Source organism: Nelusetta ayraudi, unplaced genomic scaffold (genome assembly GCF_046127955.1).
Source record: "Nelusetta ayraudi isolate G7.1 ecotype Tasmania unplaced genomic scaffold, CSIRO-AGI_Nayr_v1 ptg000110l, whole genome shotgun sequence".
NCBI lineage: Eukaryota > Metazoa > Chordata > Actinopteri > Tetraodontiformes > Monacanthidae > Nelusetta > Nelusetta ayraudi.
The window spans coordinates 196,330-220,000 of NW_027466160.1; the positions used below are offsets into that span (position 1 = coordinate 196,330).

Sequence of the window (23,671 nt, forward strand, 5' to 3'; positions counted from 1 at the left end):
GAGTCAGCGACGTAGGTAATGTTATGAATGGCTTAGCTGTCTGAAGTAAGATGGCCGCGGTCTGGCAACATCGCTCTCCATTGACGAACAGCATGCATGAGCCATCTAGTGTTTATATATATATCTATGGGTCAAACCTGCACAACTGTTGCAGGTTGGGGATTTTACCAGATTGTTCTGCAAGTTTTGTTTAAAGCATACTTTATTTTTATTATTATTATTATTATTATTAGTAGTAGTAGTAGTAATAGCATTGTTAGTAGTAGTAATCGTAGTATTAATATCATTATTACTGAAAAACATTGATCATCAGCAGCAGTCAGTGTCAACAGCTGCTGGAGGTTGTCAATGACATCATCAAGTCCAGGCAGACAGCTTTTCCATGCAGTGGTGCTGTCCTGCCACCAGAGGGCGCGCCAGGTCTGAAGTGTCACATGGGGAAGAGATGAAGATGCCTCCAGCAGCAGCAGCAGGTGTGTGTGGTCCACATCTCAGAAGCTGAAACTTTCATTCTCCTGCTCTGATTGGTTGACGGCGGTGAGGGGGGGCGGGGTTAAAGGGTAGGGGGGTCGAGGGGAGGGGGTTTCCGTCTCTCTATGAATAACTCTCGCACGTCCCGAAGCGGCTCTGGAGTCACTTTACCACAACTGTATATTTAGCAGCAGAGGAGTCCGATCCATCAGCACCGCCTCCCTCCCCGCCCGCCGCTGGGTGGAGTCTCCCAGTTCAGGGCTGGACTCCCACTCAGACAGCACTGCTATTGCTGCTGCTGCTGCTCCGTCCTCCTCCAGCCTCGCTCCCGTCCCGACCCAGCAGCAGAGCAGAGCAGCTCCACCAGCCAGCATCATGAGCGAGAAGCCGGGCGTGGCCCCGGCTGGTGGCGGCGGCGAGGACAGCGGCGGCATCATGGCGCTGCTGGAGCGCGTAGCCGGTCTAATGGACAACGTGCAGGCGGCGCAGCAGCGCATGGAGGAGCGACAGCTGGAGCTGGAGGCCACCGTCAAGAACATCCAGGCCGATGTGGTCAAGCTGAGCAGCGAGCACGCCACCACCGGCGCCACCGTGGGGCGGCTGCTGGAGAAGACCCGCAAGGTCAGCCGCCACGTCAAGGACGTGCGGGTGCGAGTGGAGAACCAGAACCTGCGGGTGAAGAAGGTGGAGGCCACGCAGGGAGACCTGCTGTCCAAGAACAAGTTCAGGGTGGTCATCTACCAGGTACGTCACATGAGCCACACACACTCACATGCTACACAAGTCAAAGTGAACCTGAAGCAGGTCTCAAGCATCCAATCAGGGTGCAGGATCTGACATCTCATGAACACCTTTGACTGAATCCCTGCTAGTGGCTCTCTGGGAGCTGCAGGAGCTGCAAGAGCTCCAGGAAGCTCCTCAGGACCTGCAGCCTAGACCTCCAGCAGCTCCTCCTCCAAGTTCTTCTCCCTCAGCGCCGCTTGGCTCCATTTAGCTTCTCTTGGCCTTCAAAGACAGCAGCTGCCGGCCTCCCAGCCAGTTATTTTGGCAGCAGACCACGTCAACGGGCTGAAAGCCAACACCACCACCTCCAACTCCAGCAGCAGCAGACAGGGGGCGCTGTGTTGAGGGGGCTGCAGCCAGTGGAGACATCCCACCCAGTCCTGCCGTGACCTCTGCCGTGACCTCTGCCTGCAGCTACAGAGAGGGGGCCGAGGCTAAATAGCCACCCTAGCAGGCAAGAATTCTGCTGTTGCTGCTGGAGGAACCTTCAGACTGCATGCAGCCAATGAAACGGCTCCAATGAGGTCACATGGTATCACAACTCAACATCAACGTAGCAGCAGCGCCATACACTCGTGCTGGGGGAGCCGGTAGAGTCACATGGGGGCACTGTGATTGGCCAGCTGTGCTCATGAACAGGAAGTTGCTGTCTGGGAGGAGAAGCTTCATTTCGTCTCCAGCAGCAGGAAGTTCAGTGATGTTCTCAGCAGCAGCAGCAGCAGCAGCAGCAGCAGCAGCAGCTGACACTACAGGCTATTCTGAGTCTGCAGCCACACCATCTCCTAATATAGACGACGTGGGCTGGCCCCACCCACCCCCAGCTCCCTGCTAGCTGCTAACAAACAGGCTGCTGGTTGGCTGATTTGAAGCAGCTGGTTTTACCTCGTTTAGCTCGTGTGTGTGTGTGTGTGTGTGTGTGTGTGTGTGTGTGTGTGTGTGTGTGTGTGTGTGTGTGTGTGTAGTTGAGGTTGTAGCTGGAAGTTGCCAGCTGGGACCTGCTCTGGTCCAGCTGGAGGAACAGGAAGTGAGAACCTGCTGGTTCTGGCTCAGCCACTGTGTGGCGCTGACGTCACTGCAACCTGATCTGCTGCTGCTGCTGCTGCTGCGTGACATGTTTGGCTCTCAGCAGTTGGTGGCTGAGCTGCACCAACAGGTGCTGCCGGTTATTTTGGGGGGGCGGGATTAAGAGCAGCTGGCCCCGCCTCCTCTGTGACCCACTTCAATCCACCGACCAATCGGGAGCTGACATCAACGAGAAAATAAAAACCCTTATGTCAGATCAACAGCATGTCTCTGACCTTTGACCTTCTTCTTAGTCATCTTCTCCTTGTTCCTCAGGGTGACCAGGAGGTGAAGGGGGCGGAGCCTGCCCAAGTCGAGGGCGGGGCGGAGGTGGAACCCGACAAGTTCGAGCTGCCACCTGACTCGGATGAGGAGTACATGGTGGTGGAGGAGGCGGATGCCTCGGCCGCCGGCCGTGCTAAGCGCAGCGGCCTGAGCCGCATCGAGAGCTTCAAGGCCACCTTCTCTCGTGAGAACATGAGCAAGACCCGCGAGAACCTGGGCACCAAGGTCAACCAGCTGGGCGAGCGCATCGTGCCCACCGAGCGGCGCCAGAGGATCCGCCAGTCGGGCGAGAGGCTGAAGGAGACCATCGCCAAGGGCGTCCACCTGAAGAAGGAGAGGACAGTGGCTGAAGGCCAGGAGGGTGCCGGCGAGGGAGGGGGAGGGGCCGGCGCCGACCCGGGCCCAGTCCCCCCCCCGAAGGGCCGCAAGGGCAGCCTGCACGCCGCACAAGCTGGCGAGGGCAAGGCGGGCGAGTCGGAGGTGCAGATGTACGACATGAAGCAGTTATCTTAGAGTGGAAGACAGTGGAGGTGAAGGAGGAAGAGCAACACTTCCTCTTCTTCTTCTTCGGTGATGGTGGTGGGAGGAGGAGGAGCCACAGGAAGTGACCTCATCACCATGCCCGCTGGCATATTTGTTCTGGTGAACAGCCAACACAGATCTTTGGGACGCTTGGCATCATCAGGCAGTGATGGAGGGGGTGGGAGGTCAAAGGTCACAGGGGGGTTCAGGTGCATGTGAGGAGGCGAGATGGTTGGACAGTGCAGATGTTGGAGGAAAGAGGAGGTCCACTGGTGTCAGTGTAGAGGGAGAGCTGGACTAATGGTGAGGAAAGCTGCCTGAACCTGGAGCATCATCATCATCTTCATCATCATCACCTACGGTCCTGCTCAGGTCCTGGTGGAACATCAGCAAGCCACCAGCTGACAGGAAGCAACTCAGACAACTTTTTTAAATGCCCTGCATCTTCATCTTCTAGCGGTTCTAAAGGTCTCTGCTGTTTTACGGGACACCAGCCTGAACACAACATGGCAAAAGAAAAACACCCAAACAATGAGACTCACAGCCGACTCGCTGTCCTTCAGCCCTTCAGGAAGTGATGCTCCACGGTCCACCAGGCGGTGGCGCCACCTACACACTTCCAGTCAGGCACATCTGGATCACGTCACGACATCAATCACAAAACAGACTTTTGACTCCTTGTTGTGAACCTTTTTACAGGTGTGTGTGTGTGTGTGTGTGTGTGTGTGTGTGTTTGTAGCTTCAGTTGGAGGGACTTGCATGGTTGTCGCCTTGCAACATGTTTGCGTTTGCACGTTGAGACAATAAAAGAGTTGTTTCTGTAGCCACAGCCAGAGTGCTGGGATGTTTTACAGTGAGCAGGTGCTGAAACAAACAGCAAGACGAAGAAACACTGAAGGTTCCTAAGAGTGGGAACCAACAAAAATAACAACAAACACAAACAAAACTGAATGAAAAAAGTCTTTCATTAAAAAACAACAACACAAAAACAATCATCATAACAAAACCTTTGGGAAGACGTTTTCTTCCTCCTCCCCTAATAAATACAAGCGCTGGTCCTGTTGAGGATGGGACAGGATGTAGTCGTAAGTTGTGTCCACAGGGGGGCGCCCTCCCTCTGTGTTTAGGCCACGGCGGGGATGAAGTACTGCAGCGACATGTCCTGGTCCAGCAGGATGAGGTGGATCACGCTGTCCTGGACGATATCTGAGGGCGGGAAGACACAGTCACATGCCCTGCAGGAGGCGGCGTGGAGCAGGAGGTGAGTTTAAACCAGGAGTGTGCAAACTTCAGCCCGGGGGCCATGCACAGCCCATTGAGATTTTTAATCCGGCCCGCTGAACTTATATTAATAATATTAATAATAAGTCAATCATAACATAGATTTTCTAAAATAGATTTTTCAGTGTTTTTAGAGTCATTTCAATAAAGAGCTAAACACTGTGGGGCTTCAAGACACTGATTTAGTTGGAACTATGCTTTGTTTCATTTCCAATTAACATTAAAGCAATATGTTTTTTTTACATATCCTACAATATACATCCATCTGCTGCTGCGATGGCTCCTCTGTCACATTCTAGAACCCATTGTGGCCCCACCAATCAAACAGTTTGGCCACGCCCCTCCCCTGGTTTAAACCCTCTGCCATCAGCAAAGATGGCTGCCGTATCTCCACTTCCTGCCACTATGTACACCAACCAATCAGGGGCAGGCCCTGCTGCCAATCATGATGCTCCACTCCCTATTTCCATACCATCTAATAACAGGATGAAACCAAACAACACCAACAGTGGCCACCAGGGGAAGCTCCAGCATGGCCAGAACCAGTGAAACGACAGATTCAGCCACCAGGGGGCCTCAGTACAGAGGTACCCAGAAGCGTCTGCACTGATTAGTGAATCATTTTGAATTGACCAATCAACTGACTGCACTCACTGCACATGGCCTTGGTGGGGTTGACCTGTTGGCCGATGAGGAACTGCTGCAGCTTCCTGATGTCCACCCGGGCCTGGGCCATGCCCTCTAGGTCCCGCCCCCCCTGGGAGGGACCCGTGTTCTGAGAGGCGCCCTCACCTGGAGGAGGAGAGAAAAGCAGAGAGGAGCAGGAGTGGAGGAGACGCCTGCTGTCAACTGGTGGCTTCCAGACCAGTTAAATGTCAGATTTTTCCTGTCTGACATGTTGTCAGAGCTCCACCTAGCGGCAGATAATTATTATTATTATTATTATTATTATTATTATTATTATTATTATTATTATTATTATTACTTTACCCCAGGGAGGGTTTCCCAGCTCTTTGAAGTGCGTGGTGACGGAAACCAGATCCGTCTCGATCTTCAGGTTCATCTCTCCATTCTGGTTTGCCTCCATGACCTCACACACACACACACACACACACACACACAGGGTTTCAATGCTGTATCCTACTTCTTTGTGTGTCTCAGTGCTGAGCTGTTGCTCAGACTGCTTGCCTACCAGGAAGTTGCTCAGGTTCTTCATCCTGTCGATGATGTTCTTCATGGTCTTCAGAGGCGGCAGGTAGATGCTGACCTGCAAACCGCAGTACATGTCTCACTCTGGTGGGACGTGTAAAGAGGGAGGCGGGGCAGCCTCAGTCTGGGTGACTCACGTCGAAGTCGGGCATGACGGGCTCTTTGAACTCGTGCCATAGTCTGCAGGGGATGACGTCCACTGGGACGTCATGGGTGACCACTCGACTGCTGCTGGACATGGTGGGCTGGTCGGGATGCAAGGGGGACAAGAATTAACATCAAAGGTCCAAAGTGCCATATTTTGCCTGATTTAGGATTTTCATATTGGTAAAAGCTGAACATACTGACCATAAATACATTAATAAACATGTATAATCACAGTACAATAAAAGTAATTTAGTTTTCCTACCCATAGAATGATTTTCTATATATAGGAATATACACTGAGTAATAATTGTCTTGCCGCCTTAGTTCAATGGCAAGCTCAAGAGAGGGAGGGAGAGTGAAAGACGCTGCAATCTAAAGTGTAACCATTCACCGTTGCTGCTTCAAAATCTCAAAATATGACACACCGGACCTTTAAAGGGCAACGACAAAATAAATTTCCTGACTGCTGCAGTTCCGCTCCTCACCAGCTCGGCGGCGATGGTGAGGCAGGGGCAGTGCTTCTTGGTCAGCTTCACTTTCACTGACTTGGCCGCCTGGATGGTCTTGAGCGAGCGGGCCAGGTTCTCCACCGTCACCTCTAGGCAGATCTCGTTGTTCTCCGGGTTCACACCCTCCATCTGGTACTCGTCGAAGAAGTTGGCCTGCAGGGAGAGACGGAAGCCTCGTCAGAACCTCCTGCCAAGTTGCGGGTTCGGGGTGGACCACTCCACGGCTCCTTAGATGCTCTGCAGGAAGTCTGACCTGCGACAGCTCGCACCACATGCTGACGCCCCCGTTGGCCACCTTGCTGCACATGACGAAGAACAGGTTGTCCGGTGTCAACCTCAAGATGCACGTCTTGGTCAGCTTGGAGATGGTGGTGATGACCCCTGGTGGACAGGAGGAACAACAGCAGCAGCAGCATTTCACAATGACGTTTGTTTTCATACAGAACTCTTTACTGGAACGCAGACAAGTTTCCAAAAACTGATGAGAAGATTCAGAGTAAAGTGCTGTGAAGTTGTGTCGTAGCAGGAAAATGTGTTTCTTAGAGCCTTTTCGTCATTTTTATAACTCGCAGGAGCTCTTCGGTAGATTTGAAATATTAAAAACACGGCTGCAAAAGTTCGTGACCACTGTTTAACAAGTGACAATTACAGCGTCGCTAGTTTTAACGACAAATACATGAAATGGAGACGTTTAAAATAGGTTCAGCGAGGTGACAACCACAGCACATATCAGTATTTTTTTTCTTTAGAAAACCCCCCCCGTGTTCACAGAAGCTAACTGGCTAAGAGCTAGCAGCTAACGGCCACTCACTGGTGAAGTGGTTCAGGCAGCCGATGTCCACGATTTTACCCCGAAACTTCATCTTTACTCCACACGGGACAAACTTTCCTCTCCAGTTCGCAGCTCACTCACACAGACAGGCGGGACATTTTGTTTGGTCCGACCGTGTTTTGGGTCCGACGGGAGCAACAGCGAAGCACAACCATTGTTCCTTCCTTCCTCCCTTCCCTTCGAAAAATTAGAAAGATTCAACACACGGGAGAGAAGACAATCAAAAGACATGAAAATTACTCTGTCGTGGAAACATATAATAATAAAAATTTGTTCGAAAAACATATTATAAATAAATAAATAAATATATATTAGATTATTTATACTTTTACTGATCCATTACTGATAAATCGAATCATTGCCTTGTTTGTCACTGGCACCATTTATTTTAAACAATAAACCCGTTTTTATAAATAATTACATTAATTCGCCTTTAAAAAAAAATAAAATAAAAAAAAATAAAAAATGCACGTTCTACTTGTGTCCACTAGATGGTGGTCTGCAGCAGCATTTTCCAGCCGCTCTGATGGGACACTCAGTAGCCAAGCCTTGTTAACTCTGCTCCAATCAGCGCTACAACACAAAATAGCAGAGTTCTGATTTGTATTTAATCATTCTAAGCTAGGATGAGCAGCAAGCAACTAACCAATCACATTCGCCGTAACGACCTGCACCAATAAGCACCAGCACCCACACAATTGATTTTTATTTTATTTTATTTTATTTTATTTGATAAATAAAATAATCTGACCGTTCTCCCAGCGGGACGCAAAGACCACACTCCTACTGAGGGCGGGGTCGCGTGCTGGCGGGCGCGCGCCGCATGGGGGAGAAGTAGCCGGCTGCGCGCTCCCGCCGAGCAGAAGCAGAACGGCAGCGAGCGGACACGGACTACAACATGCGGGAGATCGTTCACATCCAGGCGGGACAGTGCGGGAACCAGATCGGGACCAAGGTACGGAGCCGAGTTCACGTCCGGAAGCAAAAGAGAAGGGACAATATTCAGTATTCATAATAATATTGGTAAAAGTAACCAGGAAGGATGGCGATTATACATAGAATGATTGTCATGTTATTTAAAGCATTTTAGATTTATTACGTTTGGCTGCCAGTGGTAATGAAAGTGATGCTAAACGTCCCCCCCCCCTCCCCCCACTAATACTAATACTACTACTACTAATAATTTAGTATTCTAAAATAGATCATTGATTGTGTGACAGAAGCTGGATGCACGCAGTAAATGTAAAGAACTTTGTCAAGACAGAAATAATGAACTTAAAGGCCATTACTCTTTTGCTTTTGATTTATTTCTTTGGGTTTCCTATTAACTTTGATAACGTCTTGATCAGTTTCTGTCCATGAAAAAAACCCTGTGAAACATGATGAACGAATGTCAGTCTATTATTGATTTGGGTGTGGCTCTCATCCCTCTCAAACACACACACACACACACACACACACACACACACACACACACACACGCACACACGCACACACACACACAAACCCTGTGCAGACAGTGTCCACCACCTGGTGGTGGACAACTCATCTGACCAACTTGTGGGTCACAGTCAGAGCTGAACTCAGAGCCCAGCTGACACTATTCAGGGAATGTAGGACACACACACACACATACACACACACACACACACTCTGAGCAGTCACACAACTATTTGAGCTGCGGATGGGCGGGGCTTGTGTGTGGGCTGGCTGGAACGAGGTCCACGCTGTACGTGAAACATGAGCAACAGTATGAATGTGATGCTCAACACTCACTGGGTCGGCGGCCGTAGGTGCAAAGGCTGCTGGGAAAAAACCCAGCAGAGTTGTCGAGTTGCTCCGAGACCTCACGGAAAGAATGAAAATATCAAGCAGTAACAATCATCGTTAACAAGCTATTGAAAATGTTACTTCCTGTGATTGTGATATCAGCTGCTGTGAAAATAAACTTTATTTATAATCTCTCAGTGGATCAAACAGGTTTTTAACGCTTCCACTGAACATCTGAAGCTTTTAACTTTTTCACAGTTAAAAGTGTCCAATTCCATCATCACACATCACCTCTTCTTCTCCTCCTTCCTCTGGTCCAGTTCTGGGAGGTGATCAGCGACGAGCATGGTATCGATGCCGCTGGCAGCTATGTGGGCGACTCGTCGCTGCAGCTGGACCGGGTCAACGTCTACTACAACGAGGCCTCCTGTAAGTGGAGACACACACAAACTGGTGTACCTGATGTAGCACACACCCCGAATTGTCATCCTGATGCTGGTGTTTGTTCGTCCTTACTTGTGTGCAGCGCATAAATACGTCCCCCGGGCCGTGCTGGTGGACCTGGAACCAGGAACCATGGACAGCGTTCGCTCCGGCGCCTTCGGGCAGCTCTTCAGGCCCGACAACTTCATCTTTGGTGAGCACAAGTGTCACACGACACAACAGGTGTTGAGAACCCGGTGATTCTCAACTAGTGGAGTCTCAGGAGCCACTTTCCTTTTCCTCATCATGAAGTTGCCGCCCAAATTTATTCCACAAAAATAGAAATGCCAGCCCACTTTCTATCATGTCTAGGAAATAGATTGTTGAAATAATAATACGAGAGAGAGAGAGATAGCGAGAGAGAGAAAGAGAGACCTTTTGGGTTGTAACCTACCAGTTGAGAAACGCTGTTTTATATATAGCATTTTTCCCAAGTGTGTTTGTGTGTGTGTGTGCTTCTGGCTCTGGTCTCTGGAGAACAACCAGTACCACAAGAACCAGGCCCAGGATCAGTGGAAGAACCCAAGGAACATTCCTGAACTGTGTTGTTTAATAAACTGATGTCTCAAGAAGTGAAGCAGCAGACACACACACACACACACACACACACACAAACACACACACACACACACACACACACACACACACACACACACACAGGGGCAAAGAACTGGGTCAGCAGACTCCCTCTCTCAGACACACACACACACACACATTCCCACCTGGCGGCCGGATCATTTTACCCGGGCCGGCTGACTCTCTCTATGCTGCTGCTGCAGGTCAGACAGGTGCCGGCAACAACTGGGCCAAAGGTCACTACACGGAGGGGGCGGAGCTCGTGGACTCGGTCCTGGACATCGTGAGGAAGGAGTGCGAGCACTGCGACTGTCTGCAGGTAGGAGGAGAGGAGCGGAGAGAGTGGAGGAGAGGTGAGGAGAGTGGGCGGAGTCAGGCTAATCCATGCTTTTTGACTGGTGGGGCCACAGTGGGTTGTAAAATGTGACAGAGGGGCCGGAGCAGCAGCAGATGGACGGAGTGTTTTGGTGACTCAACTCAGAGGAGGAAAAATATATCATGGAACATGTAGAAAACACGTCGCTTTACTGTCAATTGAAAATGAACCCAAGCAAAGTTACAAGAAAATCAGTGTCTTTGAAGCCCCACAGTGTTTAGCTCTTTATTGAAATGACTCTGAAAACACTGAAAAAATTCACACACACACACACAAACACATGACGGGCTTGTCATCCACTTAGGGCTTCCAGCTGACCCACTCGCTGGGGGGCGGGACCGGCTCCGGCATGGGGACACTGCTGATCAGCAAGATCCGGGAGGAGTTCCCAGACCGCATCATGAACACCTTCAGTGTCATGCCCTCGCCCAAGGTCAGTGCCCCAAGGTCGCCTGCCCCCCCTCCCACGCAGCTAGTGACTTTTCTGGAGTTCGGAAGTTATTCGGACATCAAGAGACTAATGCAAGTTACTTTTGACCTCTAGACGTATCGAGGCTCCCAGGGTTTGTCCAATCACAGGACGCGTACGTGTGAAGTTCAGTGTAAATCCAGACAGTATCGCAGCATCGCAGACTCCAGAACTGATCGCAACCAACTGAGGCCCGTTCACTTACTGCCGCCTGCTGTGTTGGCTCTGCTGACCTCGGGAAGATTTCATAAAAACCTGGCAACGCAAGATGCCAGAAATATGATTGGATAAAAACTCTACTGTAATAACTTTTTGATCATGTTGATGGGAAAATGTACTTGTGTTAGTATGGTGAGGCCCGCAGCGAAGATCCAGCACCGCAGAAAACACAACAGTCCAGTGGTGGAAACCGTCTCTCATCATTCATTGTTAGCATTTAACTCGGTGACAGAACCTCCTGCCCTTCCTGCTGACCTCTGACCCCGCAGGTGTCAGACACGGTGGTGGAGCCCTACAACGCCACGCTCTCGGTGCACCAGCTGGTGGAGAACACGGATGAGACCTACTGCATCGACAACGAGGCGCTCTACGACATCTGCTTCCGCACGCTCAAGCTGACCACGCCCACTTACGGCGACCTCAACCACCTGGTGTCGGCCACCATGAGCGGCGTCACCACCTCGCTGCGCTTCCCCGGCCAGCTCAACGCCGACCTGCGCAAGCTGGCCGTCAACATGGTACCCTTCCCCCGCCTGCACTTCTTCACGCCGGGCTTTGCGCCGCTGACGGCGCGCGGCTCGCAGCAGTACCGCGCGCTCTCGGTGCCCGAGCTCACGCAGCAGATGTTCGACGCCCGCAACATGATGGCGGCGTGCGACCCGCGGCGCGGCCGCTACCTGACGGTGGCCGCCGTCTTCCGCGGCGCCATGTCCATGAAGGAGGTGGACGAGCAGATGCTCAACGTGCAGAGCAAGAGCAGCAGCTACTTCGTGGAGTGGATCCCCAACAACGTGAAGGTGGCCGTGTGCGACGTGGCGCCGCGAGGCCTCAAGATGGCCGCCACCTTCATCGGCAACAGCACGGCCATCCAGGAGCTCTTCAGGAGGATCTCGGAGCAGTTCTCCGCCATGTTCCGCCGCAGGGCCTTCCTGCACTGGTTCACCGGCGAGGGCATGGACGAGATGGAGTTCACCGAGGCCGAGAGCAACATGAACGACCTGGTTTCCGAGTACCAGCAGTACCAGGACGCCACGGCCAACGACGGAGATGAGAACTTTGAGGACGAGGAGGAGGAGGAGGAAGAGGAGGAGGAGCTGGCCGAGTGAAACTCAGAGACGTTTTGTTCACTAACCTGCTGCTCAACACACAGTCATTATCATAATAATAATAATTATCATTATTTTTTTCAACTCCAAACTTCAAGTGACAAGTAATAAAAATAAATCTAAGAACAAATAAATAATTAAATACATTTCAGAATAAATAAAAAAACAAGTTTCTTAGTGTTCTGGTCCAACATTGTCGCCACAGCTTTAAAATCTTGCTTTTGTGTGTTTTTTTCTTTCCAGACAATCTTTTTGTACTGTTTTGTACGTTTGCACCACTGACACACTGAGAGGACGTCACAATAAAAGCATCTGAGCTGCAGAGTCTCTGACTGGGGTTTTCATCCTGATGGTGGTGGAGGTGATGGAGGTGATGGTGGTGATGGTGGTAAAGGAGGTGATGGTGGTGATGGTGCATCATATACCCAGTTAGAGCCATTGACAGTCAGACGGCTGTGTGTGACTGAGCTCAGCGGGTTTGTCAGCAGGATTAAACCCAACAACACAAAATGCTGAGTGCACGTCTGCCTGTGCACTGCTATTGTGTGTTGAGCTGACTGGTGTGTGTGTGTGTGGAAGGGGGTGCAAGGGGCGGAGCTCTGACTGGCCTGGTGAACAGGACCAGGCTCTGGTGTTCAGCCACACTGCTGTGTGTGTGTGTGTGTGTGTCTCTGCTGACACATGATGAACTGCCAGACTCTGACTGGAACTGGTTTCATCCAGATCAACGTCTTCTGCATTCAGGGTTTCTTCAGGTCACGTGACCCCTCATCTCATTCTGGTTCACAGAAGCAGGTGATTCTGAGCTGGAGGAGCGGCTGAGCTCAGCAGAAACTATCGAACCCACCTCAGAGATCACAGCACTGGGCAGGTTGGGACCTCTGCTGGTCATAACATGGAACTGCAAACGTAGAATTCTGGTCTTGTGACAAAAATAAGGAAGGGAGCGGAATCAAAAAACCAAAAACAAATAATAACTAATAAACAAAAATTGTTTTGGGCTGCAAAGTCATTATTTCTATTGAAGAATATTTCTGATGCGGGTTCAGTGCCTGCAGTTATCATGATGGACAGCAGGAGGAGCTGCAACATAGCTACAGATAAGACCTCTGACTGAAGCTCTGATGCCTGAGTGTGTGTGTGTGTCACCTACAAGACTTGCCAGAAGTCTCAGTGATTCACTTCCTCCCAGCTGGTGTCCTGGTCTGATCCACCACCTTCTCCATCATCTCCTGCAAGGTGACTGTGATGAGCCAGTTGTCCAACAGGTGGTGCTCCAGGGTCAGGTCCCGCTGCTGGAGACCATATCACGTTTTAACCTGCTGATGTTTCTCACACACACACACTGCTGTGCAGAAGAAGAGACACCATCCTGAGACTGGTGAACCCAGGTGAAGTGTGTGTGTGTGTGTCTGTATGAGAACTGGGGGACTGATTACCCATAAGCCACCAGGAGGCCGAGAACAGAGCAGGTGAGAGAGTCCGACTCACCGCAGCAGCAGGACCTTCTTCTTCTCCTCCTTCTTTTAACAAACAAGGCAATTAGCGACACACCCCAAGCTGTTTGCACTAGCGTGCTTGGACCCGAGGTGTGTGTGTGTGTGTGTGTGGTGGGGGGGTGGGTACAGGTGGGAGGGAGGAGCAGGCAGGAAGTTAGGAAAGGAGGGAGGGAGAGCAAGGAGACAGAGACAAATGAGGGCGAAGGCTTTTAATTTGGCGGGGAGCAGAAAATAAAAGACCTGAATCCTGGATATTCTTCCCTGGTAAAAGTGTGTGTGAAACGCACATACACACACACTCACTTCGAAGGAATAAATCCAGAGTGCAGCAGGCTGAGGAGAGAGAGACGAAGAGGGAGGAGCTGAACTAACAAGCCTGAGCGCAACACACACACACACACTCTCTCTCTCTCCCTCTTGAGCCAGCGGCAGTGTGAGAGCAGCAGCAGCAGCAGTTCACTGCTGGTCTCCACTGGACCTCCTGCAGCATCTTCTCACTAGTGGACTGCTGGACTAGTGACTGGCCAGGTTCTCCAGCTCCTGGATGAAGATGCTCCACACACATCAGAGGCTCTGAGGGCTGTCCTGGGTTTGGATCCAGCTGTGTGTGTCCAGCAGATGCATGAAGCTCCACCTCTTGGACCCGTTAGGTTCTTCAGGAGAAGGTAGGACAACTCTGAAGGTTCACCAGGGTGATAGATGGATGATCATCTCAAATTCCTCGGTTTCTTCCTGATCAGAATCTTAAGAAACAACTAGTTGCTGATGCGAAGTGGGAACTTGTGTGTGCTGAGAGGTTTGGATGTTGAACTGGTCCTGCTGCTGTCCAGGAGCAGCTGATGGTGGATGGATGGAAGCTGTCAGCAGGTTTTATTCTCTGTGGTGGAGTTTCATCAGCTTCCATTCAGGTCCAGCTGGAGGAAAACAACTGTGTTATGAATGCAGCAGGAGAGCTGAAGAGCTGGTGTGTGGAGAGAGAGAGAGGGGGGGGGGAGAGAGAGAGAGAGAGAGAGAGAGAGAGGGAGAGAGAGAGAGAGAGGGAGAGAGAGAGAGAGAGAGAGAGAATCAGAACGGCTCTGGCTGCAGCTGAAGCTCCGGCTGGAAGCAGAAACTGGACCAGATCATTAGTTTTTTCCAACCACACATCAGAGGAGGAACCACAGGCAGCTGCCGCGGTTCCTCCAACTGCTCAGGAAGCCAGAGGAGAGAGTGAGCAGAGCAGATGAAGGTCCTCTTCTCACACTGTGTCTGTCTGATCTTCTCTCACAGGTTCCTTCATCAAACTGGAGCACTGGAACCTTCTGACACCATCAGAGAACCTGTGAGAACCAGAAGCCCTGAGAGGGAGGCTGTGTGTGTGTGTGTGTGTGTGTGTGTGTGCGTGTATGTGTGCGTGTATGTTTCCTCTGTCTCACATCTCCTGTGTGGAAATCACATCAGGCAGCGAGCCTGAAGAGCAGAGTACTGAAGTATCAGCGAGTCCAAATAGTTTTTTGCGGCGCCGTTGCCAAGGAAAACTGGAGGCCGCCTGCATGATTGGGCTCTAAACTATTTAGGTTGTATTGGGACGTTGAAGGCACAGCAGCAGCAGCAGCGGCAGCAGCAGCAGCAACAGTAGAAGCAGCAGCAACTGGAACTCCTGAAGGTCCCGACAGTCACATGGAGATATTTTTATTTCTCAATTTCCTATGAAGATGGATGAGAAGTTAACGTGAAGAGGATCCTGATTTCTGGAATTTTGTTGTTGGAACTCTCCTCCTCCTCCTTTTTCTCCTTCTCTACCTCCTTCTTCTTCTTGTCCTCCTACTCCTCTTCCCCCACTTCTCCTCCTTCTCTTTCCATTTCTCCTCCTCCTTTCACTTCTCCTTCTCCTCCTCCTCCACCTCTTCCTCCCGCTCCTCCATGCTGCGGGCGAGGCTGCGCCTCCTGCGGCGGCTGGGCTCCCGCAGGGGGACGCTGCTCTTCGCCCTGCTGTGGTTCGGCTCCTGGGTCTTCCTCAACGGCCTGGTGCTGGTGCAGCGCCGCCTGCTGTCTGACTACTGCACCGACGACAAGAGCCGCCGCATCCTGCGCCGCCTGGTGAGTCTCTGCTGTCTGGCCGATGCAAACACCGGGCTAACTCTGCTTTTTCGGGCTTTGCTTGAGGGATTTTTTAAAAAAATATCTTTGGTTGTTTGTTTGTCTGAACACAGTGAAAAATGTGTGCATGTGTGTTTGTGGGAGGGGCCAGCAGGGGGCCTCACTGCTCCTGCAGCCTCGCTGAGGTGAGGAACTGAAAAACTCCTGCAGACTGGAGCTGCTACTGCACCACACGGCACCCCGTGTGGAAGTGGGTGCAGCCTCAGTGTCGGAGCTGTGCGCGCGCGTGTGTGTGTGTGTGTGTGGCGAGCATCGTGGCTGTGTGGAAAGTTGAGAAATGTGGGCTCAAATAAAAAGAAACCAAACCCTGCTCAGCGTCAACAAGCAGCCGCGTTGTCGCCTGCTGGCCGTCGGCTGCACGTCTGCAGGCAGCAGCAGCAGCAGCAGCAACAGCAGCAGCAACGCAGCTCTCAGGTTTCCACAAAGCTAATTTGGCTCCTCGGGACGGCGCTAATGCAGCACAGACGCGCCTCTTCTTGTTTCTCATCCACTTTCTCCTCTTCTTCCTCTTCCTCCTTATTCTCCTGCTCCTCCTACTGCTCTTCTTCCAACTCCTCCCCTTCCTCATTCTCCTCCTCTTCTTCCTCTTCCTCCCCCTACTACTCCTCCTCCTCCTTCTTCTCCTCCTCTTCCTCCTCCTGCTCCACACAAATCTTCTCCTACTGGAAGGCCGACACACACAAAAGGCAGTAAAATTGCTGCTAATCCTTCTGCCAGTTAGTGGATCACTGGAGGGGCTTCTGGTCGAGGCTTGTCCTGGAGCTGCAGCAGCACCTTCAGCAGCCTGGTGAGGGTGAGGGAGGGATGGAGGAAGGGGGGGTGGAGGTGCTGCCGTGGGCGAGCGTCAGTCCCCCTTTGAAGCTGCGGATCAGACGCCAGCGTTGACGGGGTTTGTCAGCGCAGCGCTGCAGGCGCTGAGGAAGGTCAATGTTTGCAGTCAAAAGCTTCGACTTTTGTGTGCGTTTGGATTTGAGCTCAAGCAGCAAATTTATCTGAAAACAGATCAGTTCAGCTCTCTGACTCTCTGACTCAGTGACTCATGAGTCACCGTTTGCAGTTAACCTCAGTGGTGGCTGGTTTTTGGCTCCGCCCACGTTACCCCAGCTCCTGCTGGTCCATATTGTGATGAGTCTCTGGAAAATCATTAGTTGTTTGTCTGATTGCTGAACTGGTGTTTGCTGAACTGGTGTTTGTTGAACTGGTGTTTGCAGAGCCTCGTCTGTCACCTGCTGCCTCCACCTGCAAGAAATAACAACAGCTGACACGGAGAAAGCCTGCAGCTGCTGCTGCTGCTGCTGCTTCGGCACTGTCAATATTGCCAAATTATTTGGACTATTATTACTGTGAAGAATTCCCCACCCTGTCTCACGCTGGCAGCAGGTTTGGTGGCTGCTGGTTTCATGGCCCCTCCTTCAGGCCTCAAGGGGAGAAGACCGGCTTTCACATCACCTGACAGGACGAGGAAGCTAAATCAAGTGGTTCTTCTTCATCCATGAGTCAGCTGTGTGTGAAGCTACCGCTGCTAGAGGTCCCGATGCCTTAAACTGAAGATCTTCAGAGGAGAAAAGCATTGATGTTGGTCTTGTTGCTGTTGTTGTGTCATGCTGCTTCCTGCCAGATCCAACCGTAGGTCCAGATCCATGGATTATGATCAATCCTGTATCCAGATCTAGATTCACATCAGTCCTGGATCTATATCTAGATTCACATTAGTCCTTGATCCAGATCTAGATTCACATCAGTCCTGGATCTAGATCTAGATTCACATCAGTCCTGGATCCACATCAGTCCTGGATCTATATCTAGATTCACATCAGTCCTGGATCCAGATCTAGATTCAGATCAGTCCTGGATTCAGATCTAGATTCAGATCAGTCCTGGATTCAGATCTAGATTCAGATCGGTCCTGGATCTACACCAGTCCCCTATCGAGATCAACCCTGGATCTAGATCCTGACTCAGATCAGTTGTAGATCCAGATCCAGGTCCAGATCAGTCCTGGTTTGCTGTTTTCACTCACCTTTCCCAGTGGTTTGTCGATGCTCTGACTATTTATGGTGCGGCGGTGCGACTGTGTCGCTACATGTCGGCAGCATTCCTCTCTCTGCCTGTTTACGGCCTGACACGGAACCTTCGTGCCGCTCTCTGCAGAGGATCTCACCCGGGAACCCGTGTGAACCCACTTTCTTAGTGGGACCTGGTGTAACCACCAAGTTAAGAACATCCAGACTAACTGCCCTTGTTTCTGTCCCCCAGCTGAGCTCCAGAAAGTTCTAGTGAGGGTAGCAGAAGAGAGCAGATCTTCAGCTCAGCCAGTCGGGATGATAAACTGCTCGTTACGACACTAATTACACCTGAAAACTCTGCGACCTCCGACCTGCTGACAGGAATACTGCCGCCTCTCGTAAAAAAAAAATTCACAGGTTGGAGGTTTCTCCCCCGCCTCCCCCCCCACCACTGACTCCAAAACAAACAGGCCCCAAGGCTCAGAGGCTTCAGTCTTGAGCTGAGACAGCCGTCAGCACTAATAACGAGTTAGCATTCTTAGCATTACCTAGGCACAGCGCTGCTGCGCAGTGTGAACTTTATGTGCACATTTCTGCGGCGTGCGGATGTTTTACGAGCGGGAAGCTGCACGCCGCGCTGTGGCCCAGCTACACACACACACACCCAGTGTGTGTGTGTGAGACATGCCGCTCAGCCCACAACTCTCTGCTATAAAACTCTGCTATTGTTGTTTGCGCCCTCTGTAAATTCACTCAGAAGACCCTTGACCTTCACCCCGCCCCCATAAAATAAGCTGCTGCCACTCGCTGAAGCTCTGGCGTCCACCGACTCACTGCCTGGATCAAAGGCACTTGGGCAGTAAATTAAATTGTGGCTTTCAAAACGTGGAAGGAAGTCAGGAAGTGCAGATGTGCGACGCCCAGAGAAGCCCTGAGAGATCAACTGATCCCATCCCATCAATTCTTTAGAGGGAGTTAGTGGAGGTCCACACTTGCGCCCCCTCTGGTGGAAACATGTCACTGTTTTCATTGGCTGTCAGGATTCTGAGTCAGTTTCAAAAACTGACAAACAAAACCTTTAAAAACTGCGGTGAGTTCCTGAGTCACTGCAGCCACCAGCCAGGCACAGGCACACACACACACACACACACACTGCTGTTGCTACATTCGGCTGTCCCCATCATGGAATGTGATGTTGGGAGCGAAGCCACAAAGCCGTCTCTGTGTAGGAAGGTCTCAGATTTCTGCTTTGTTTCGTCCACCAGCAGGAATTTCTACGCTGCGAGCATTAGCATTAGCTTAAAGTCAAACTTCATGTCCGACTTTTCACAGCGGAAATTTCTCTGCTTCTCTTGTCCTGTGAGATGGGATGAAAGCAGGGCCGGAACAATGAGGCAGCCCCCCTGGTGGCTGGATGCTGACACTGCAGTTGTTGGTTTCCAACAGCTGCTTCTCATTCTGCTCACCGCTGGTCAAGTGCTCATTTTCATCATAGGTATTGTTTCAATCAGTGGGACTGCGGATACTGATGATGATGCCTCAGTAATGATGGCTAATTTATGTGAAATGAGTCCTGCAGTGATTCCAGAGTCCTCAGCAGAGCAGGTCAGGTCACCTGGAGGTCACCTAGAAGTCAACTGGAGGTTCCTCCTCCTCCTCCTCCTGCTGCTGCTGCTGCAGGGTGAGAGGAGATTAGAGTGTTCAGCTCATCTGGAGGCCAAGGCTGCTTCCAGCACAAATGGCATCTGCTGGTGTCAAGACTGATGAAGCATCTGCAGCTGATTAGAGGACAGGAAAGAGAAAAACATCTCCACTCCTGGCGGATCTTCCCATCTTCAGGACCATTCACTCACACTTCCTGTGTTAGAGATCACCCGCACCACATCAGTCTGCAGCCTGTCAAACTGAGCTGAAAGTGTCTGGCCGACACCTTCATGTTTGAGAAGCTGCGGTTGAGGTGTGGATGACGCTGCTCCAGAATTGGATGCAGACAGTGGGTCTCCTCCACAGGATGGCTGGTGTTTGTGGAGCAGCGGGTGTGAGCTGTCGACTGATGTTTGTGTTGGAATGTGGGCAGAGCGGATTAGAGAAGACTAATCCTCCAGATAATCCCCCTCACCTCTGAGAGGAGGGCACGTGAAGATGGAACAAGATCCAGAGTGTTGTTGCAGCCTGTCACAGTGACTTCACACCATCAGGGTTGAGTGAGTTCCAGCGGTCACTTACTGGTGGACTTCACTGGTCTGCTCCAGTGAAGTCTTGGTGGGTCCAGTGGTCTCCTGGTCTTCTCCAGCGGTCTACTGGTGGAAGTGGAGGAGGCGTTGATCTGACTCTGTGTCCTCCTGCTCCTCCTGCAGTGCCTGGACTTCTCCAGTGGACTACTGGTGGATTCCAGTGGTCTCCTGGTCTTCTCCAGTGGTCTACTGGTCTTCTCAAGTGGTCTCCTGGTCTTCTCCAGTGGTCTTCGAGTGCGTACCAGTGGTCTACTGGTAGATTCTAGTGGTCTCCTGACCTGCTTCAGTGATCTCCTGGTGGAAGTCAGGAGGAGTGGATCTGACTCTGTGTCCTCCTGCTCCTCTTGCAGTGCCTGGATTTCTCCAGTGGACTACTGGTGGATTCCAGTGGTCTACTGGTCTTCTCCAGTGGTCTACTGGTAGATTCTAGTGCTCTTCTGACCTGCTTCAGTGATCTCCTGGTGGAAATCGGGAGGTGTGGATCTGACTCTGTGTCCTCCTGCTCTACCTACAGTGCCTGGACTTCTCCGAGGGGTCGGTGACGGGCGACATGTGCGAGGACCTGTGCGTGCTGGGTCAGGTGGAGTACAGACGCTGCCTCTACTACGAGAACGGCAAGAAGGTGATGGAGGCTCGCTGGAGAGGGACCCGGGTCATCCTCAAGTCCAAGCTGGAGAACTTCACCTCCTACGAGCCTCTGGGGATCCTGGACTACCAGGTGAGCTGCCGCCGCTGCCTCACTTCCTGTCTACTGCACACTCTCTCACCACTTCCTGTCATGTGACACTCCTTCCCACCAGCAGGATGTGGGGGAGGAGCTCTCGCCTCTGGACATGGTCTTCTACGCCACTCTGGAGGTAAGTCCCGTCCACTAAGACCAACACAGCCCCTGGTGATGTCACATGCTGCCGCCTTGCTTTGACCCCCCAGGTGAGGAACTCCCTGGGATTGGCCGAGGACGAGGGTGAGGAGGGGGAAGAGGGCGAGGAGGAGGAGGGAGGGGGCGGAGCAAACAGCTCTCTGGCCAGACTGTGGGGGAAGACGCTGAAGAAAAGGGGGCGGAGCTACACCAGGGCGGAGCTGGCCTCGCTCTGGTCGCTGCTGCAGCAGGAGGAGTACACCTTCCTCAGGTGAGGGCATCAACGCCAGCTATCCCAGCAGGCTTTGAGCTGGAGCTCGTCTTCCTCACCGGCTCCCCCTGCTGTCTACTGCAGGGTCCTGCAGGACCTGAGCAGCCACGTGGCCAAGGTCCTGGGCTCCTGTGGACACTTCTACGCCGTGGAGTACCTGTCTGCCGGACGTGCCTGGGACCAGAATATCTTCTCCCTGGAGGAGGTGGTGGTGCCAACCGGGGGCGGGGCCACTGGGCGGAGCTCCAGGGAGGCGGCCTATCACATTGCGCTGAGCTTCCTGGACCTGGTGTGGCACTTTGAGCACGACTTCACCCACCGGCTGCACCTGTGCGACGTCAAGCCCGAGAACTTCGCCATCAGGAAGGACCTGACGGTGAGTGGTCACAGCAGCGGTGGCCCCGCCCCCTTGGCTGGCTTCCCCACCAATCAGGGCTCTTCTCTTTGTCCTATTTTATCATCTTCTTTGTGCTTCTACCATATTATTTATTTGTCTTTTATCTTGTTGTGCAGGACCTTGAAAAAGCTGCGTTGTTAAATAAAGTGGATTGGATTGAATCGGGGCTCAGCCCTTCTTATGTTCCATACTTTCATCCAACAAGTAGTTGAAACCAGGTCTAGTAGGAAGAAGAGCCTCAGATCCAGCAGGACAAAGTCTTTCGGAAACATTCATTAGAGTTTTGAGCTGTTCGGGCAGAAGAATTAAGAAGCTTCAAGACAGAAATAATAATAACAATGATAATCAGCCTAAAAAGTTTGCTCTGAGCCGCAGCCAAAGATCAGAGCTCGATGGAAGATCTCAGACTGCTGGATTCCTCCCTTATCATCCAGAAGATATATAAAGACCCAGTTTGCTTGTTTTAGCTCTAAAAATAAACTGCGGCTCCCTCCGGCTCCTCGGCCGACTGTTTTCTCTGCCTCGTCGTCATCAGCAGGCCGACGGGAGCTTCTCATCCTCAGGATCAGCAGAACATCAGAGCTCTGCTGTCAAAGACTCGCTACTACTTGACAGCAGGGTCCTGGTTCGCTCAGAGGAGAGGATAAAAAAGCTGAACGCTGGATTGTCTCCCAAGATCTCGCCAAACTTCGCACATTAGAACCCTGAATTTATCTATTTTGATTTTTCAAACTGTTTTGCACTCATGAGAAAAAAAACGACACCACCCCATGCAGGTGACGTGAACTCACCCATCACCCAGCCGTGACCTGACTGTGCCTACAGGTGGTGGCTATCGATGTGGACATGGCCTTCTTCGAGCCCAAGATGAGGGACATCCTGGAGCAGAACTGCAGCAGCGATGACGACTGCAACTTCTTCGACTGCTCGTCCAGCTGCGATCTAAACAGGCGCCGCTGCAGCCCCGGCAGGCGCAACAGCAACCTGCAGGTGAGGCGGGAGAGGAACAGCTGTATTTGTCTTGTGCAACACAGCTGGAATATATCATATCATTGTATATTATTATTATTATTCTATATCTGAATCAGTGCAGACGTGATGCGACAGTTCGGGTGAGATGACTCGATGGAAGATGTTTAGCAGCAGTGACCCTGGAGGTCAGACCTGACCAGGCTGAACTGGTGCAGCATCAGTATCTATTTATCTATGCATAGTGCATAATATACAGTATATAATGAAAGGCACTCTGGGGAAATACACCAGACACACACACGTCAGCAGAGAGAAAGAGAGAACAATGACGTGACAGCCAAACACAAGTTCTAATCCCCCGTCCCCACTCCCTTTTTGTTATTGTTGTTTCTCACCTCCTCCCACCTCCCCCCACCTCCTCCTCTGAAGGCCATCTGTGAGAAGATCTTCCGGCCCTGGTTCTCTCCCACGCTGCTCGGTGCCAAAGCAGGACTTCCGCTTCAGGTGCCACTCAGTGCTCAGCTCAGTCTGACGACTTTTATGATGATGATGATGATGATGATGATGATGATGATGACAACGATGAGCTGCCATGTTGGTGTCTGGCTGCAGGTGGAGCTGCAGCGAACTGTGCAGGAGTGCTCAGAGACGGAAGGAGGTGCAGAAGAGGTCACAGGAGGAGGAGGAGGAGCCAGTGGGACCGACGGCGTCCACCAACGCCTCGTCAGCATTCTGACCCGCCTCCTGCAGGAGGGCGGGGCTTCGGGGGAGGGCGGGGCTTCGCCGGAGCCGGGGAGCCAAGCCCACACGTCGCTGAACTTCTGAAAATGTGAGAAGAAGAAGTCAAGCAGAGCCGTCCGGTTGGAGAAGATGTTTGGTTTGGACCTCCAGCAACTGCGGAACCAACTCACTCAGTTTGAACAGCAACAAGTTCAGGACATAAGGTGGAGTTCTACAGTATTCTGTCATTCTGGCCACTAGGTGGCGCTGTCCTGGCCCAGGTCAAGTGACTTTTAGTGACTGGTCTCAGTGAGATTCAGAACTGACCTCAAACATTTCAAAGGTTCACTCTGTGAAACATGAATGCAGAACAATGAACAGAAACAGCAGCTGTGTGTGTGTGTGTGTGTGTGTGTGTGTGTGTGTGTTTTCTAAACTACAGATTAAAAACTTTGTGGTCGTCACTTCTGTGTG

At 51.6% G+C, this 23,671-nt stretch overlaps 4 protein-coding genes and 1 long non-coding RNA gene across 7 annotated transcripts; 3 read left to right on the forward strand and 2 right to left on the reverse strand.

The window, feature by feature from the left end:
* Nucleotides 1–656: 656 nt before the first annotated feature.
* Nucleotides 657–3,946, forward strand: LOC142903493 (caveolae-associated protein 4a-like). The gene is made up of 2 exons (XM_076049170.1): nucleotides 657–1,215; nucleotides 2,593–3,946. The coding sequence occupies exons 1-2, from the start codon at nucleotides 847–849 to the stop codon at nucleotides 3,112–3,114; spliced, it is 891 nt and encodes a 296-aa protein (XP_075905285.1). The 5' UTR covers nucleotides 657–846; the 3' UTR covers nucleotides 3,115–3,946.
* Nucleotides 3,947–4,070: 124 nt separating this feature from the next.
* Nucleotides 4,071–9,061, reverse strand: hus1 (HUS1 checkpoint clamp component). 2 transcript variants are annotated; one of them, XM_076049158.1, is made up of 9 exons: nucleotides 8,878–9,061; nucleotides 7,183–7,278; nucleotides 6,523–6,650; nucleotides 6,246–6,422; nucleotides 5,751–5,858; nucleotides 5,597–5,671; nucleotides 5,395–5,494; nucleotides 5,059–5,196; nucleotides 4,071–4,329 (listed from the first exon to the last, which is right to left on the reverse strand). In XM_076049158.1, the coding sequence occupies exons 3-9, from the start codon at nucleotides 6,574–6,576 to the stop codon at nucleotides 4,247–4,249; spliced, it is 735 nt and encodes a 244-aa protein (XP_075905273.1). In that variant the 5' UTR covers nucleotides 6,577–6,650; nucleotides 7,183–7,278; nucleotides 8,878–9,061; the 3' UTR covers nucleotides 4,071–4,246. The 2 variants fall into 2 exon arrangements, with proteins under 2 accessions (XP_075905273.1, XP_075905272.1); XM_076049157.1 differs by having other exon boundaries at nucleotides 7,081–7,278.
* On the forward strand, nucleotides 7,907–12,218 carry tubb6 (tubulin, beta 6 class V). Its single transcript, XM_076049147.1, has 6 exons — nucleotides 7,907–8,056; nucleotides 9,192–9,300; nucleotides 9,398–9,508; nucleotides 10,134–10,249; nucleotides 10,611–10,739; nucleotides 11,264–12,218. The coding sequence occupies exons 1-6, from the start codon at nucleotides 8,000–8,002 to the stop codon at nucleotides 12,098–12,100; spliced, it is 1,359 nt and encodes a 452-aa protein (XP_075905262.1). The 5' UTR covers nucleotides 7,907–7,999; the 3' UTR covers nucleotides 12,101–12,218.
* LOC142903500 (uncharacterized) lies at nucleotides 9,123–13,426 on the reverse strand. The gene is made up of 4 exons (XR_012929249.1): nucleotides 13,254–13,426; nucleotides 10,077–10,243; nucleotides 9,388–9,503; nucleotides 9,123–9,298 (listed from the first exon to the last, which is right to left on the reverse strand). It is a non-coding gene; the product is annotated as an uncharacterized LOC142903500 (long non-coding RNA).
* A 1,994-nt stretch (nucleotides 13,427–15,420) lies between these two features.
* Nucleotides 15,421–23,661, forward strand: dipk1c (divergent protein kinase domain 1C). Of its 2 annotated transcripts, none has more exons than XM_076049145.1 (8): nucleotides 15,421–15,678; nucleotides 20,493–20,696; nucleotides 20,779–20,835; nucleotides 20,909–21,108; nucleotides 21,193–21,484; nucleotides 22,331–22,495; nucleotides 22,907–22,981; nucleotides 23,090–23,661. In XM_076049145.1, the coding sequence occupies exons 1-8, from the start codon at nucleotides 15,502–15,504 to the stop codon at nucleotides 23,300–23,302; spliced, it is 1,383 nt and encodes a 460-aa protein (XP_075905260.1). In that variant the 5' UTR covers nucleotides 15,421–15,501; the 3' UTR covers nucleotides 23,303–23,661. The 2 variants fall into 2 exon arrangements, with proteins under 2 accessions (XP_075905260.1, XP_075905261.1); XM_076049146.1 differs by having other exon boundaries at nucleotides 20,782–20,835.
* The last annotated feature ends 10 nt before the right edge of the window (nucleotides 23,662–23,671 follow it).